The 13,030-nt window shown below is 38.0% G+C and overlaps 1 protein-coding gene across 1 annotated transcript in view; it reads left to right on the forward strand.

The window, feature by feature from the left end:
* LOC122995755 (kin of IRRE-like protein 3) overlaps positions 1-13,030 on the forward strand; it is a 148,575-nt gene that overhangs the window by 118,639 nt on the left and 16,906 nt on the right. Inside the window, exons 8-14 of the mRNA XM_044371119.1 lie at positions 730-878; positions 1,877-2,004; positions 3,774-3,900; positions 5,743-5,843; positions 7,566-7,764; positions 9,989-10,096; positions 10,821-10,889. Of these exons, the coding sequence (XP_044227054.1) occupies positions 730-878; positions 1,877-2,004; positions 3,774-3,900; positions 5,743-5,843; positions 7,566-7,764; positions 9,989-10,096; positions 10,821-10,889 (881 nt within the window). The remainder of the gene's footprint in view (positions 1-729; positions 879-1,876; positions 2,005-3,773; positions 3,901-5,742; positions 5,844-7,565; positions 7,765-9,988; positions 10,097-10,820; positions 10,890-13,030) is intronic.

Below are 13,030 nucleotides of genomic sequence, written 5' to 3' on the forward strand. Positions count from 1 at the left end.
AGCTCCTGTCAACAATTATATAGAATATATACTGCAGTATAACTCCATTGCTCATTGTAGGGAAATATCTCCTGTGTTGTCTCCCTCAAGGAAGGTCAAAGGTCAAGGACAGCTACACAACAGCAGCCTGAGATTCAGTGTCTTATTCAAAGAAAGACACAAAGACACATTGTATAACCTTGTTCAACAATGTCTGTAGTCCTATATCTGTGTATGTACTGTGTCCTTTACGGCACTGTGGTTATGTAGATATGATTCACTGCAACTCTTAAAGCTCTGTGCATCATAGTTTTCAGCTTCACTTTTCTGCTGGCTCTTGACTAAAACTTATAATAATTATTAATTAATAATTATTCTTGACACAAAATGATATATGCATAATGTACTTATATTTAGTGTTTTTTAATTAATTGTCAGCTCTTGCCTGTAGTCTATTTTAAAGTAGTTCTGTTTTTTATTAGTAGCTCTGTGAGGGGTTTGTATTTCTTTTTAATAGGTTTTGATTGAATTTGGTTCTGTCTTTGTCTTTTGGTGCTGTCCTGTATTATTAAAAGTAATTTGAGCTGAACCTTAATCAAATACATTAATTCTCAACTGATTCCAGGAACACAGAATCTCCAAGAATCATAATTCATTTCCATGTTTTAAGGAAAATCCTTGCTGAAATGGCCTGGGCCTTTGATAAATCCACATACATTTTGTTCTATACTCTGTGTCTGATGATTTCAGATGGGCCAAAGGAGGCAATGTGATTCCAGACATGTCAGGTGACGCCTATGAGGTTCTTGTGGATCACTCTTTTTTCACTGAGCCTGTTTCCTGTGAGGTCACCAATGCACTGGGCAACACCAACATCAGCAGGAACGCGGATGTCTACTGTGAGTGTTTGTCACCTTCATCAGATGAGCTGAAATACATCATACATAATCATTGACACATATTCTGTATGTATACCCATACAGTATCATATCAGAGTGTCAAAAGAAAAGCATTTATGCATTTGAGTTATTGAATCATAAACCCTGACTCCTAGAGATTAAATTGATATACTACTTAAGTGTTTTTTACATTTTGTAAGGACATATAATGGATTGTGTTCCTTGGCAACACTTTTTCTGGTGTAGGAAGCGCTACAATTTAACCATCGAGAGGTGATCATACAGAGATGGTCAGGGTGGACAGAGTGGACTGAAGCATACAAACATGTTAAATGCACTTCCTTCCTCCTTAAATCCCTAAGTATTTTAAATCCTGCATTATTTGCGTCCATGTTTACTGGCTTGTATTATTCTTCTTCCCTGCCATTACTGGCACATTGCTGCATTTCTTACTGCATTACAGCCACCTGTAGATCACAGGAATTGCATGAACCACTGGCAGCACTGTGTATTGCATGCATATACACATGCATGAGACAAACAAAACAGGGACCCAATCATGCAAAAAACGCTCCAAAGTGTAACAACAGAATCATAAAAGTTGAAAAAATAAATACATAAAATCATGCTTTATTTGCTGTGAGCAGATATTGTGGGGAAACAAAATAAATACTTGTCTTTGAACATTTCACTGATATTTTCACTATCAACATTTTGCAACTTGGCAGATGTGTTAATTAACAACGTAAAACTTCTGCAGTCGAGATGCTGTATCCCACAAGAAGTGGATGATTCCTACAAGCAGTTAGTGCTAGAAGGCTCAGAAGCCTTTTTTCCCAGTTGGCAGCTCAGACAGGAATGCATCATCCAGATTCTACACTGACTACATACAATGTCAATGACTATTTGCATGATTGTCAGCTGAGCTCCCAAAATGTATTGTCTTCTTAAATGTTAAGTACCGATAATTACATTTATGGCATCTGTCTGTCTTCCAGTTGGGCCGAGGATGGCAGCAGAGCCTCAGTCTCTGCAGGTGGACCTGGGATCTGAAGCTGTTTTCAATTGTGCTTGGACAGGAAACCCCTCTCTAACCATTGTGTGGATGAAACGTGGCTCAGGAGTGGTATGTCTTATTCAGTGACCTATATGTTGAACACAACATTTCACTGTGACCAGTTATGTAGGGCAGAACAGTCAGAACAGTGATTCACTCTCAGTGTGCTCAGGAAGGACACAAAGACAGGAGACATCACTAACCTGCCATTTATATTATTTGGGTCACTTGAGACTTTTGGACAAATTCCCAAGAGACATTTAATTTAGGAATGTACAGTTCTCAATAATAATAATAATAATAATAATAATAATAATAATAATAATAATGATAATAATAATAATGATGATAATAATAATAATAATAATAATAATAATAATAATAATAATAATAATAATAATAATAATAATAACAATAATAATATTAATAATAATCATAATCATAATCATAATCACAGCAGTCATCAGAGGATAATAGAAGCTTTATACTAGCTTCTCCAAAATGCCATATTCTCTTATAAATGTGTACCTGAGGGACATGTTAAATAAGAAGTGTATAGTGACTACAATGAGAAATCTGTTCTTGTAGCAAGACGTGCAGCAGACAATTTCATCTGTCCTTGGACCATGAAAACACGGCATTGATCATATTTCAATTATTTTAATTTTCAAAAATGTTTTATTCTTTGTTGTGATTTTTAACAACTTTCATACAAAATAAGCTATACCAAGAATGCATTTCCCTGAAGGTTTAAAAGCACAAATTAAACTTCCCTATTGTAGCTGATAGAGTTCTCAGGATAAAAACTAGGTAGAGCAGAATTAATCAACACCATGCACCTTTACATGCTTTGAATGCGGTGAAACATAAAAGCAGTTTCTAAATAATATATGCGTTATTTTCAGAGTGAAAATAATGCATATATTATTTAGCGATATGACTGAAGGATAAACATGTAGATTTTCTGTCCCTTTCCATGGAAAAACAGAGAAAAAACAAATCTGTCAGCATGACACTGAGACATGCACAAACCAAGATCAGTGACTCACAACAATTCAATTCAATTTTATTTATATAGCACCAAATCACAACAAAAGTTACCTCAGGGCACTTTTCACATAGAGCAGGTCTAGACCATACTCTTTAATTTACAGACTTAGCAGTTCTCCCATGAGCAAACACTTGGCAACAGCAGCAAGGAAAAACTCCCCTTAACGGGAAGAAACCTCAAGCAGAAACACACTCTAGGTGGGCGGCCATCTGACTCAACCAATTGGGCTGAGACAGAAAGAGGGAGGGAGGAGGAGAGAGACACAGAGAAGCATAACACCAACAATATTAACAATAACAAGGATAATAATAATAGAGATATGACTAGTGATAATAATAGCAATAACAGTAGGAGAAGGTGTCAAGGTAGGATAGGACACCCACAGGACCACACCACCATCACTGTAGCCCTCAATGTCCGTTTTTCACAAACACAAAAACAGCAGTGAACATGTCAGAATATAATTTTACAAAATTTCACCACTTTCCACCACTTATCTACAGAATCTACAAACTGACAAATGCACAAATGAAAATCTGTATGCAGATGCAAATGTAAAATTTGTTTTCACTTTATGAAACCTTAGTTGTAAATCTCATAAAACATGTAAATAATACATGCAGTCTTTTCACCTACAGTCATGTCTTACACTCTGCAAACTGCAATTTTTTGTCAAAGTCGAAAAGGTTGTTAAATGCTGCTATCCTTTGTATGTAATTGGTGTTCAACTAGATAGAAATGACTAGTGTCTCCTCTGACCTATGAAATGGTTTCCCTTACAACACAGGTGCTTAGCAACAAGAACACCCTGACACTGAAAGCAGTAAAGCAGGAGGATGCTGGGAAGTATGTGTGTCGGGCTGTAGTCCCCAGAGTGGGCGCTGGGGAGAAGGAGGTGTCGCTCACTGTGAATGGTAAGCACAATGGCTTATCATGCACTGAATGTAAATGGCATTTTGTCTGTCTAAAAGTAATGCAGAGGTGGAAGCCTTCATGAATAACAGAAACCTGGTGCTGAGGAGGAAGAAGATCTGGCCACATATAAAACAAAAGGTTATGCATTGTAATGGTGTAATGATGATGATGATCTAAATTGTGATATAGGGTTAATTTCTCAAATTTATTGTGCAATTTCAATCAGATATTTTTGTGCTCTTTTGAGAAACAACATCTCTTAAGCTAATATTGTAGAAAAATTAAAAACAAACGTGCCAATATTTAAGAGAATTAAATTCAAGCTAAAATGATACATCATTCTCACATGAATAAATATTTAATCTGCCTCTCTTACTCTAACTGACGTGATTCAGTCTCTGTCCTCTTCATGAAAGCATTTACATCTGCTTTTCTGAACAACCAGTGTCTGATAAGTATTCCCTGGGACAACAGTCTTTTAGCCCAAATCGTAATATCAGCATTGCCATTCAAAAAGAGTGGCCAAATTCCACCTTTATTTCCACTCTGTGACTGATGGCCACTGTTTAATGAAAAATTGTTCCAACCTTTTTGAATTAATCATTATATAGCAAACAAATAGACAATTGTTTATTAGAAACACATTTTAAGGTCACCAAGTTGAAAGACAGCATGTATACTGACAAACCACAAGTTTCAGCCCACTTTCTGCAGGTTGACACTGCCACACGATTCACTGCAAAACTTAGATATAGATGCTTTGGAATATTGAAAGGTAAAGCCAGTGAAATTATAAATTAATTACAAATGTTACAGGGCAGATCTCAAGATCAAGAAATGTTATTTAGACTGAAAACAGAAGTGGAGACTCCAAGGTTACCTTGGCCAAGTCTTAAACTTTCAGAAAAGAAGCTGTTTGTTTGAGGACATATTTGACAGTTATATCATGCATGCCTGAATGCAACTATTGTCAGAAACAAAAGTATAATGATGAGTAATTATCTTTGGGCACACAGCAGTGCTTAAAAGATGATCATGAGATGCAATTACAAGTATTTTCCCCTCCACTTAACTCCATCTCTGCTGCTCAGTGAGTACTGTTTCTTTATTCTACGGATGTGTTTTGTTTCTGTAAGCGGAGGCAGGCTGGGCCCTGAGGGTTGTCTGGGGAAAAATGGTGTGCATTTGAAAGAAGAAAGGGAAATATTTGATGTTTCATGGTCAGCAGTTCCTCAATTTGTGTGAGTCTCTCAAGTGTCAGGGTTGTCATTCAGTGTACAGCATGTAGCAGCACAGAAGCCAGATGTCAGAGCATTTCAGACCCTCAGTCTGATCCAATCACCACATGGTGGTGGCTAATTACAACAGGCATGTACACAACAATGATGAGTACTCAATAGCTCTGAAAGTTCTTATCTGATCCTCAAACACTTTCTTGCATTTGTCTTTCTGTTCTCACCTCCCTCCTTGTACAATAAAACTCTGAAATGACACAGGAAACAATGTGTCTGAGTGTAGGAAGACAACTTCTTTCAGGTAACTGGATATGTTGGCAACTACGTCCTATTGGACTCAGATTTAGCTTTATGGCACTTACTCGTGTTGTTCACTCCCAACTAGATCCTTACTTGTGTTGTGTCAGCTCTCAGATTTGCGTCGCTTTGGATAGAAGCGTCTGCTAAATGAAATTGTAAATTGTAAATATGTACTGGCTTGTCTGACAGACGTGAGCTAATTCACGACCAGGTCACTTAATTCTTTAGAATTACACTGAATGTGAATAGAAGTGGAAGATTTTATTGTCATGATTTAGTGTTTCTGCCTTGGCTGTGCCTCCATAGGTCCTCCCACTATCTCTAGCACCCAGACTCAGCAGGCACTCCACGGAGAGAAGGGTCAGATCAAGTGCTTCATCCGCAGCACCCCTCCACCCGACCGCATCGTGAGTCACTTCTTACCTCCTTGCATTTACTAATTCATTTCCATGTTCAAGAAATTTGGTTAACATGCAGAGTGCATCTCATTAGTCTGACATGTCTCCACGTTAATGCAGAGAACCAATACTTTCAGAGTCACATTCTAAAAAAAACAAGTGAGGAAAGAATTTCATGTATATTAATTCATATAACACACTTGTGTTATACATGTGTTTGAAATAAATGTCCTCACATATTCATCTATGATGGCAGCATGCTCTCCACAACTTTCTTAGCCTACATGGTATGAACTACGGGCATGTTTTCTTAAGTTTAAAATTTAACTAAAGCAAACAACACCTTCACAATCTTGTACAGATAACATTATGTCTGACTACAGGCAGTAAATACAATAATGCTGAAAAAAGATGTTAATACAGTTAGGTTGAACATCACACTCAACCAAAAATAACAAAGGGGAACTGGGATGCATGCAACCAAAGTTCAAAGCACAAATCAGTTACATGCACACTGAAGAAGGCACAGCTGAAATGTCATTTTTTCCCCCTGTGCTCAAGTTTGATGAAAAAAGTGTATAATGCCAAGTAGGAGTGGGCCTGAATACAAATACGTTATGCGTGGGGTTTTTTTACAAATATTTGTTTCATACAAATATTTTAAAAATGATTTGTTTTCGGGATGTAAAAAAACCCAAGATACCAAAAAATACCAAAAATACCAAATACCAAAATACCAGCTTGCAGGTTGGTTACATTGCTGTCTCAGTCTCTCTCCTCTGCTCCACTGTTACGTCTATCAGCAGGTCTCAATGAGGGGAGTCACATCCACCTGCTACATGACGCACATTTCCTTATTTGGACGTCACTCCTGGAGTTGGGGGTGTTCCCCAGAGATAAAGCTGAGCTACTGACACACGCAAAGTACTCCCAAGGGACTCTCCATAACCTGTTGTTCCCCTTCTCGTTTCCACAAAGTTAGGTTGTAAAATATAGGCAATAAATGAAAAGTGCAAAGCAATAACCGCCTTTGACATTCTTCCCTACATGTTACACAGTGTGCTGTCTCTGTGTTATGGGTGTATAAATAGGTAGAGGTGGTGTGGGGACCTCCTTTGTAAGGTAGTTTATTGATGAACACTTATTGTAACACTTTAATTTTCTAAAATTAAAAACGTAATAAAAACAAAAACAGGATTTTTAATCCTCTTTCCACTTTTATTCGAATACAAATACAAAACGATACAATCACAAATACTGGGCTCTCTGCACATCCCTAATGCCAAGTGATTCTGGCTTTCCTAAAAAGTAAATGAGTATAATTTACTTTTACTCATTTACTCAATTACGGCAGTCGGGAATTTGGTGCGCTGGACCACTGAGATTACATAAGCATCAATCATTAGTGTAGTCTAGCTAATTCTTATTATCCGCTGTAAAAATGACAGTTTGATTTCTTCACATTTAGAGATAATTAGGAAACATTAAGAGATATTCTTGAAGCCCACAGTATGGGGCAGCATGAATTATTGTAATATGTAGAGTAGGAACAATGTGGGGGGCAGGCCAGCAGCTACAACTTGACAACTGAGATGTTAGTGAGTCTGCTTGTATTGCATCACAGTGCACACCAGGTACAGTGTAAGTGTTTCATATTTCTGTAAATGTGAGAGTAAATGTTAACCTTTTTGTTTTGGGTATGCTACTACTAACGTGTATGTCGCCCCCCAGGCCTGGTCATGGAAGGAGACCGTTTTAGAGTCGGGGACATCTGGACGGTACACTGTGGAGACGGTCAGCACAGAGGAGGGGGTGATCTCCACACTAACCATGAGTAACATCGTCCCTGCTGATTTCCAGACTATCTACAACTGCACAGCGTGGAATAGCTTTGGCTCTGACACTGAGATCATACGCCTCAAAGAACAAGGTGAGCACAACAACATATCAGACAGAATGTGGCTGATCACTTCATCTCACGCTAATAATATTGACACAAATTAAAGCTGTTAAAGCAGGAGCAGTCAGATTGTCTGCAGCTGGCTAGGAGCTGCCTTGTAGTGTACAAATGATTGGATTCACAAAATTCACAAAAATGCCTTAAACAATCCATATGATTTCAAAAGACAGCTCAAAGCAGTATTTCTTGTCTGTCACTCTCTGGTTATGTTTAGGCAACTAAAAGCAAATATGGTCCTAATGTGGGAAGTACCTATATATGGATGACATTATGATGTTTCCTCTGTCTAACCTGCATTAAAATATCCCTCTTCATCCAGCTGCAAAATTCTCAAGATCTGCCTCGGACAACAAACTACGCTTCCTCATTTTTGTAGTGGTGCCTTCAAGGACTGTCAAAGGGCAGTCTCTAGACTTAGGATCCAAAACAATCTGTCCATCATGTTGTTTTCTCGTTAGCGATAGGGAAAAGCAGAAACTAAAATATCAGTACATTTTGAAGAAAACTAGTTTCATGATATGATGTTGGAATCAGAGATGTGTCATTACTGTTGTGAGGCTAAATATTGTGCACAACAGAGTATGGAGGAGGAAGCAGCCACCGGAGCAACGTTAAAGCCGCAGACAAAAGACAGGCGCTGCAGCCAGAGTGGCTTTATAGCATCTACCGGTGCCTAGTGAGGATCATCAGAAAGAATGGAGGCAGTTCTGAAAACTCTGCACTGCTACAAACTTTGTGTTGTTTTGGTAACTCTGACTTTGTTCTCTCACAGAATATTATGTGGGACTTTGCCAAATCTGAATACAGAACATCACAACAGTGAGTGTGTGTTACCCATAACTTCCAACGTCAGGGGTTGAACTCCATTGGGTCCCTGTTCCTCTGTTTTGGCCTTGGACGGGACCACGTGCAATGCATTCTGGTTGTTGTAAGATTTCCCCCTTTTGAGCAATAGGCCTATACATACAGCCTTTTTCTTAGTTTTCTCTATAGGGCACCAATTTCAAAAATAATTGCACATCATCATTTTCACAGCAGAGAAATTCCTCTTAAACGTTGAGGTTAGATAGAGATCAGCTTTAAAACATGGCTCTCAGTCAGAATGGGGACATTAGCTGTTGTCACACATGCAGACTTTTGTGAAGGTTTCACGGTCTAATGATCCTTTCATCTTTGCTACTGGACCTAAACATAGGCCTATATATTTTTAGTAAATGAGCAATTCTCTCATTTCTTTGGAGATAACAGTCATTATTTGCATAACAGCAAGGGGTTGCATGACAACAAAACATACAATATGCTGTTTTAAGTGATTGAACAAATGACTAATGCTGTTGTTTTTCAGGTGAGGACAATTTCTTTTGACATCCTCTAAACCTGTCACACAGATTGTTTTGTTCTTTTTTGAGAGTGCACAAATTACTAACTCAGTCACACAAATTATTCATTTGGAGGTACACATGCCTAATTGAATGACTAAATGAAAGAAAGTGAAGCTAGTTTAGTTCCTAGAGAAGAACTCTCAGTGTGAGGTCAACAATTCAGTGTTAAGCCTCTTTATTGGCTGAGGGTCATTCAGTCTGATCTGTGAGAGTCATTAATTATGTTAGGGGTGATCACAAATTTAACTTGTAATAATTATACCTCCTGAAATATTACACCTCCTGAGATAGTGTATGACCTCTTTTTAATGATTTAATGTCTTCTTCTTTTATTTCCTTTATTACGTATAAGGCCTGTCTTTTAGAATCAGAGCAATCATATATTTTTCAAAGCTGCCATTCCTTAAAGTTAAAGAGTTCTGACCTAGACCTAGACCGAGTGAACCTCTTTTCAACATCACCTCCAAATCTCAATTTGATCAAAGAAGGTCAAACTATAACTTGCATCTTTAAAGCACCTCACTTAAATTATATCCCCTGACAAGCATTTCAAACCCACTTAGAGACACACAGTTTCCTGCTGGAAAGCTTCCAGAGCTCAGATAATGATATCTACAGAACAATATTGAAGAAAAGCTTGGCAGTGGCCTGTGTGTTGATGGCAATTGTTCTCAGCTTGTATAGAGTAAACACTGGCCCCATAAATAGTAAAACAGATTATGTGCTGGTGCATCAGTGTGTGTGTGAAAGAGCAAGGAAAGGAGGAAGCAGTACAGCTAAGTCCTTTTGAAATGTCCGCTGTGTTTGTTCAGAGACTCTGCGACTGGCTGTCATCATCGGTGTGGCTGTGGGTTCCTTCCTTGCCCTCTCCATCCTCCTGGGGACACTAGGTGCTTTCTGCTGCACCAGATTCCAGAGAAGTAAGATACCACTGAATTAAAGCTTTGGGTCAGACAAAGATTCCAGATTTTCCTTTTGTTTGCTTTACCCTGCTAATGAGAAATCAAAGCAGCTCTTAACTCTGTCTAAAAGTGTCATGAGTTTTGTTGCCTTCGCAGTCACTGAGAATTTCTTTGGCTCTATGCTTCTTTATAGTCAGTAAGACATCTCACCCAATGCTAATATTCAGATATTTAACCTTCTTTGCCTCCAGGCTTAAAATGTATAAATGTTGTGACTCTGCTGTTATAAAAATCCATGAATTTGCATAGTCAATTTTGTAGGATCCAAGGTTACTACAATGGGATTGAAATGAACATTCGTAATATTGATCCATAATATTATACGGTGTAATAGAGAGAAACATCTGTTAGCATAAACAGATGTGAAAAAGGGACATTCCTTCAGCTCAGTTGCTGTAATCTTTGATTTGGGTTCATGCACAATCTGTCATGAATCTGGCTCACTCTAAAGTCCTTTAGAGGAACATTTTGGTTTGTATTTTTTAAAGTGTTTGTTTAAAGATAGTCTACTTTGCCTCTGCTTATATTTTTTTCACTGAGTTAAGAGAAGGATTTCCCACCTCTCATATGACTAAATGTCCAGGTAGAGTTTGGTGGCCTGTAGGGACAACATCAGAGAGAACAGGTTTTGTCTTTGAGATGGTTTCTGCTAACTGCTCTGTTGTTTTGTCACTTTCCACAGAGGACGTCCATCTGGTCATATCATCTCTGCCTGTGTCCCTTTCACGCCAGAGAGATGTGAAAACAGAGAGTAAGGCCTTTAATAAAGTATTTGAATGATTGTATGCTCACAGTATGATGAGCAGTACCTGCAGCCTCCATTGGACAATCATCAGTCTTTCTGATGACTTAATTGTTGTATGAGTTTAAAAAAATCTCATCATATCACCCACATAATGTATTCTCTGTAGCACCTTAATACCATAGTGTACCATACACAACTATATATTCATGATGACAATTAACTTTTCATTTCAGCCCTAAACAGAAGATTTTCTTCTTTGGGGTCTCAGCCTTTTCTCAAAGCATACTAAATAAGAGGCCCCTCTGACAAAAAATCAGAATTCAACATAATATTATTCAGCAATCATTTTACATACATCGTGTAAATCAGCTACAGCCCACAGGCTCTGTAAGATATTTTGGTACACACCAGAAATACAGTGCATTTTGGATACATGTCAGTGTTCCAGTTTGAACATGAAAATTATATTTTCACCTGTGATAGTTATAACCATTGGCATTAATGGAGAAGCATGAAAAAATTCCATGTACATGTTGTTGTGTGATGTCAAAGTCATATGAAGTAAGAATAAATTTGAAAAATAGGTTTTCAAGAAGCATTTGTATGTCAATGTGGGGTTTCATGCAAGTTTTGTTGTCATTGTTTCACTGTACTGCTTACAGCTACATGATTTATTTGAGACATGCAGCAGTCCAGCAATATAGCTTCACTATGTGACTGTGGCCTCAGTACAATAAATAGATAAATATGGACACAGAGAAATGAAGACATTCACAGCAAAATCTCCAGTTATTTAATTAGTGTTCCATAGTTTAATTATTGCTCTAATTAGTTCATTAGTATGAATTAATTCTACGTTAAATGTAATTCATTACACTACCCAGGCAGTTACTTTGGGAGGCCTGAGGCAATTACATTTTTTGGCCTCTATTGCACAGTTAAAACATATAACAAGGCCACTTATGGGGTAAGTACTTAATGGCCAGTGGTGTATAAGTATAAAATAATGTGTGGGTAATCTGTTATTATTGCTGTTAAACTAGCCACTTGTTGGCTGCTCGATGCTTATGACAGGCTCGACACAAAGCTGCTTTAAAATAAGCTTGGTTACACAAAGACATAATTAACTTTAGTTAATTAATTATCAGATAATTACAAGCCAACTATACATTCATCTGTTTATAAAGCAGAAATAATCAATGACAATTGTCATGCGAGTGTTTAGGGTGGAAGATTTTAAAACTCAATTAATTTGCATCTATTTAATGGTTAACTCCTCGGGCATTTTACATAGAGGGCAGTGCAATTTGGTAGAAATTATGAGAAAAAAATTAAGAAGAAAGTGTTCATTGGTTTAACAGTACACACTCATTACATTTGGGTTCATACGTAGTTGTTAATTTGCAAAAATTCTTGATGAATTAGACTCAGTTCTTTAACTGACAGAAAATACTTTCAGTGTGCAGTTTTGTTCGTCAAACATATTAGCATATTAGGTTTTTTCAATATACATTTAGCACAAAAACTAAGGAAATTTGTATTTGGTAGATTATTTCTTTGTTGTAACAATGCTTCTTGTCAGTAAATCCTATATTGGAAAGCCTGTTTATTTCCCTTTAAAATGGTGCCACATTTGTAAGGAACATGCATTTGTGGGATGAGCAGCAGAGCTGAGTATGTGGGTTGCGCCCATGAAAAATTTGCCAAATCTTCTCTGCCAATGCCAAACAGCTTATTTTGCTGTTGCTACTGACTCTTGTTTTGAGCTTCTGATACCCCGAGGTGCTGCCAATCAGGTGCCTGATTGGCACCTGTTTGGCAGCACCTGTGAGCATGGGCCCTGCTACAGTGGTCAGTAGGTGTCTGCTCCAAGAATCGGCATGCCACGCTTGACTGATCTGGATAAGGCCTATGCGATAGGGCAACTTCAAGCTGGTGTTCCGCAAAACCAAGTTGCGGCATTATTTGGAGTGAGCCCCAGTACCATCTCCAAAGTGAAGGCCAAGTTCCATATAACGGGTGATGTCAGAGACAGGCCACAAAGTGGGCATCCCACGAATACGACACCCCAAGAAGACCGTTTCCTCACCCTGTCAGCACTTAGGTACCGCAGGCTGTCTTCTACAGATTTGCAGACAAGGTTTGTA

Source organism: Thunnus albacares, chromosome 13, assembly GCF_914725855.1.
Source record: "Thunnus albacares chromosome 13, fThuAlb1.1, whole genome shotgun sequence".
Taxonomy (NCBI): Eukaryota; Metazoa; Chordata; class Actinopteri; order Scombriformes; family Scombridae; genus Thunnus; species Thunnus albacares.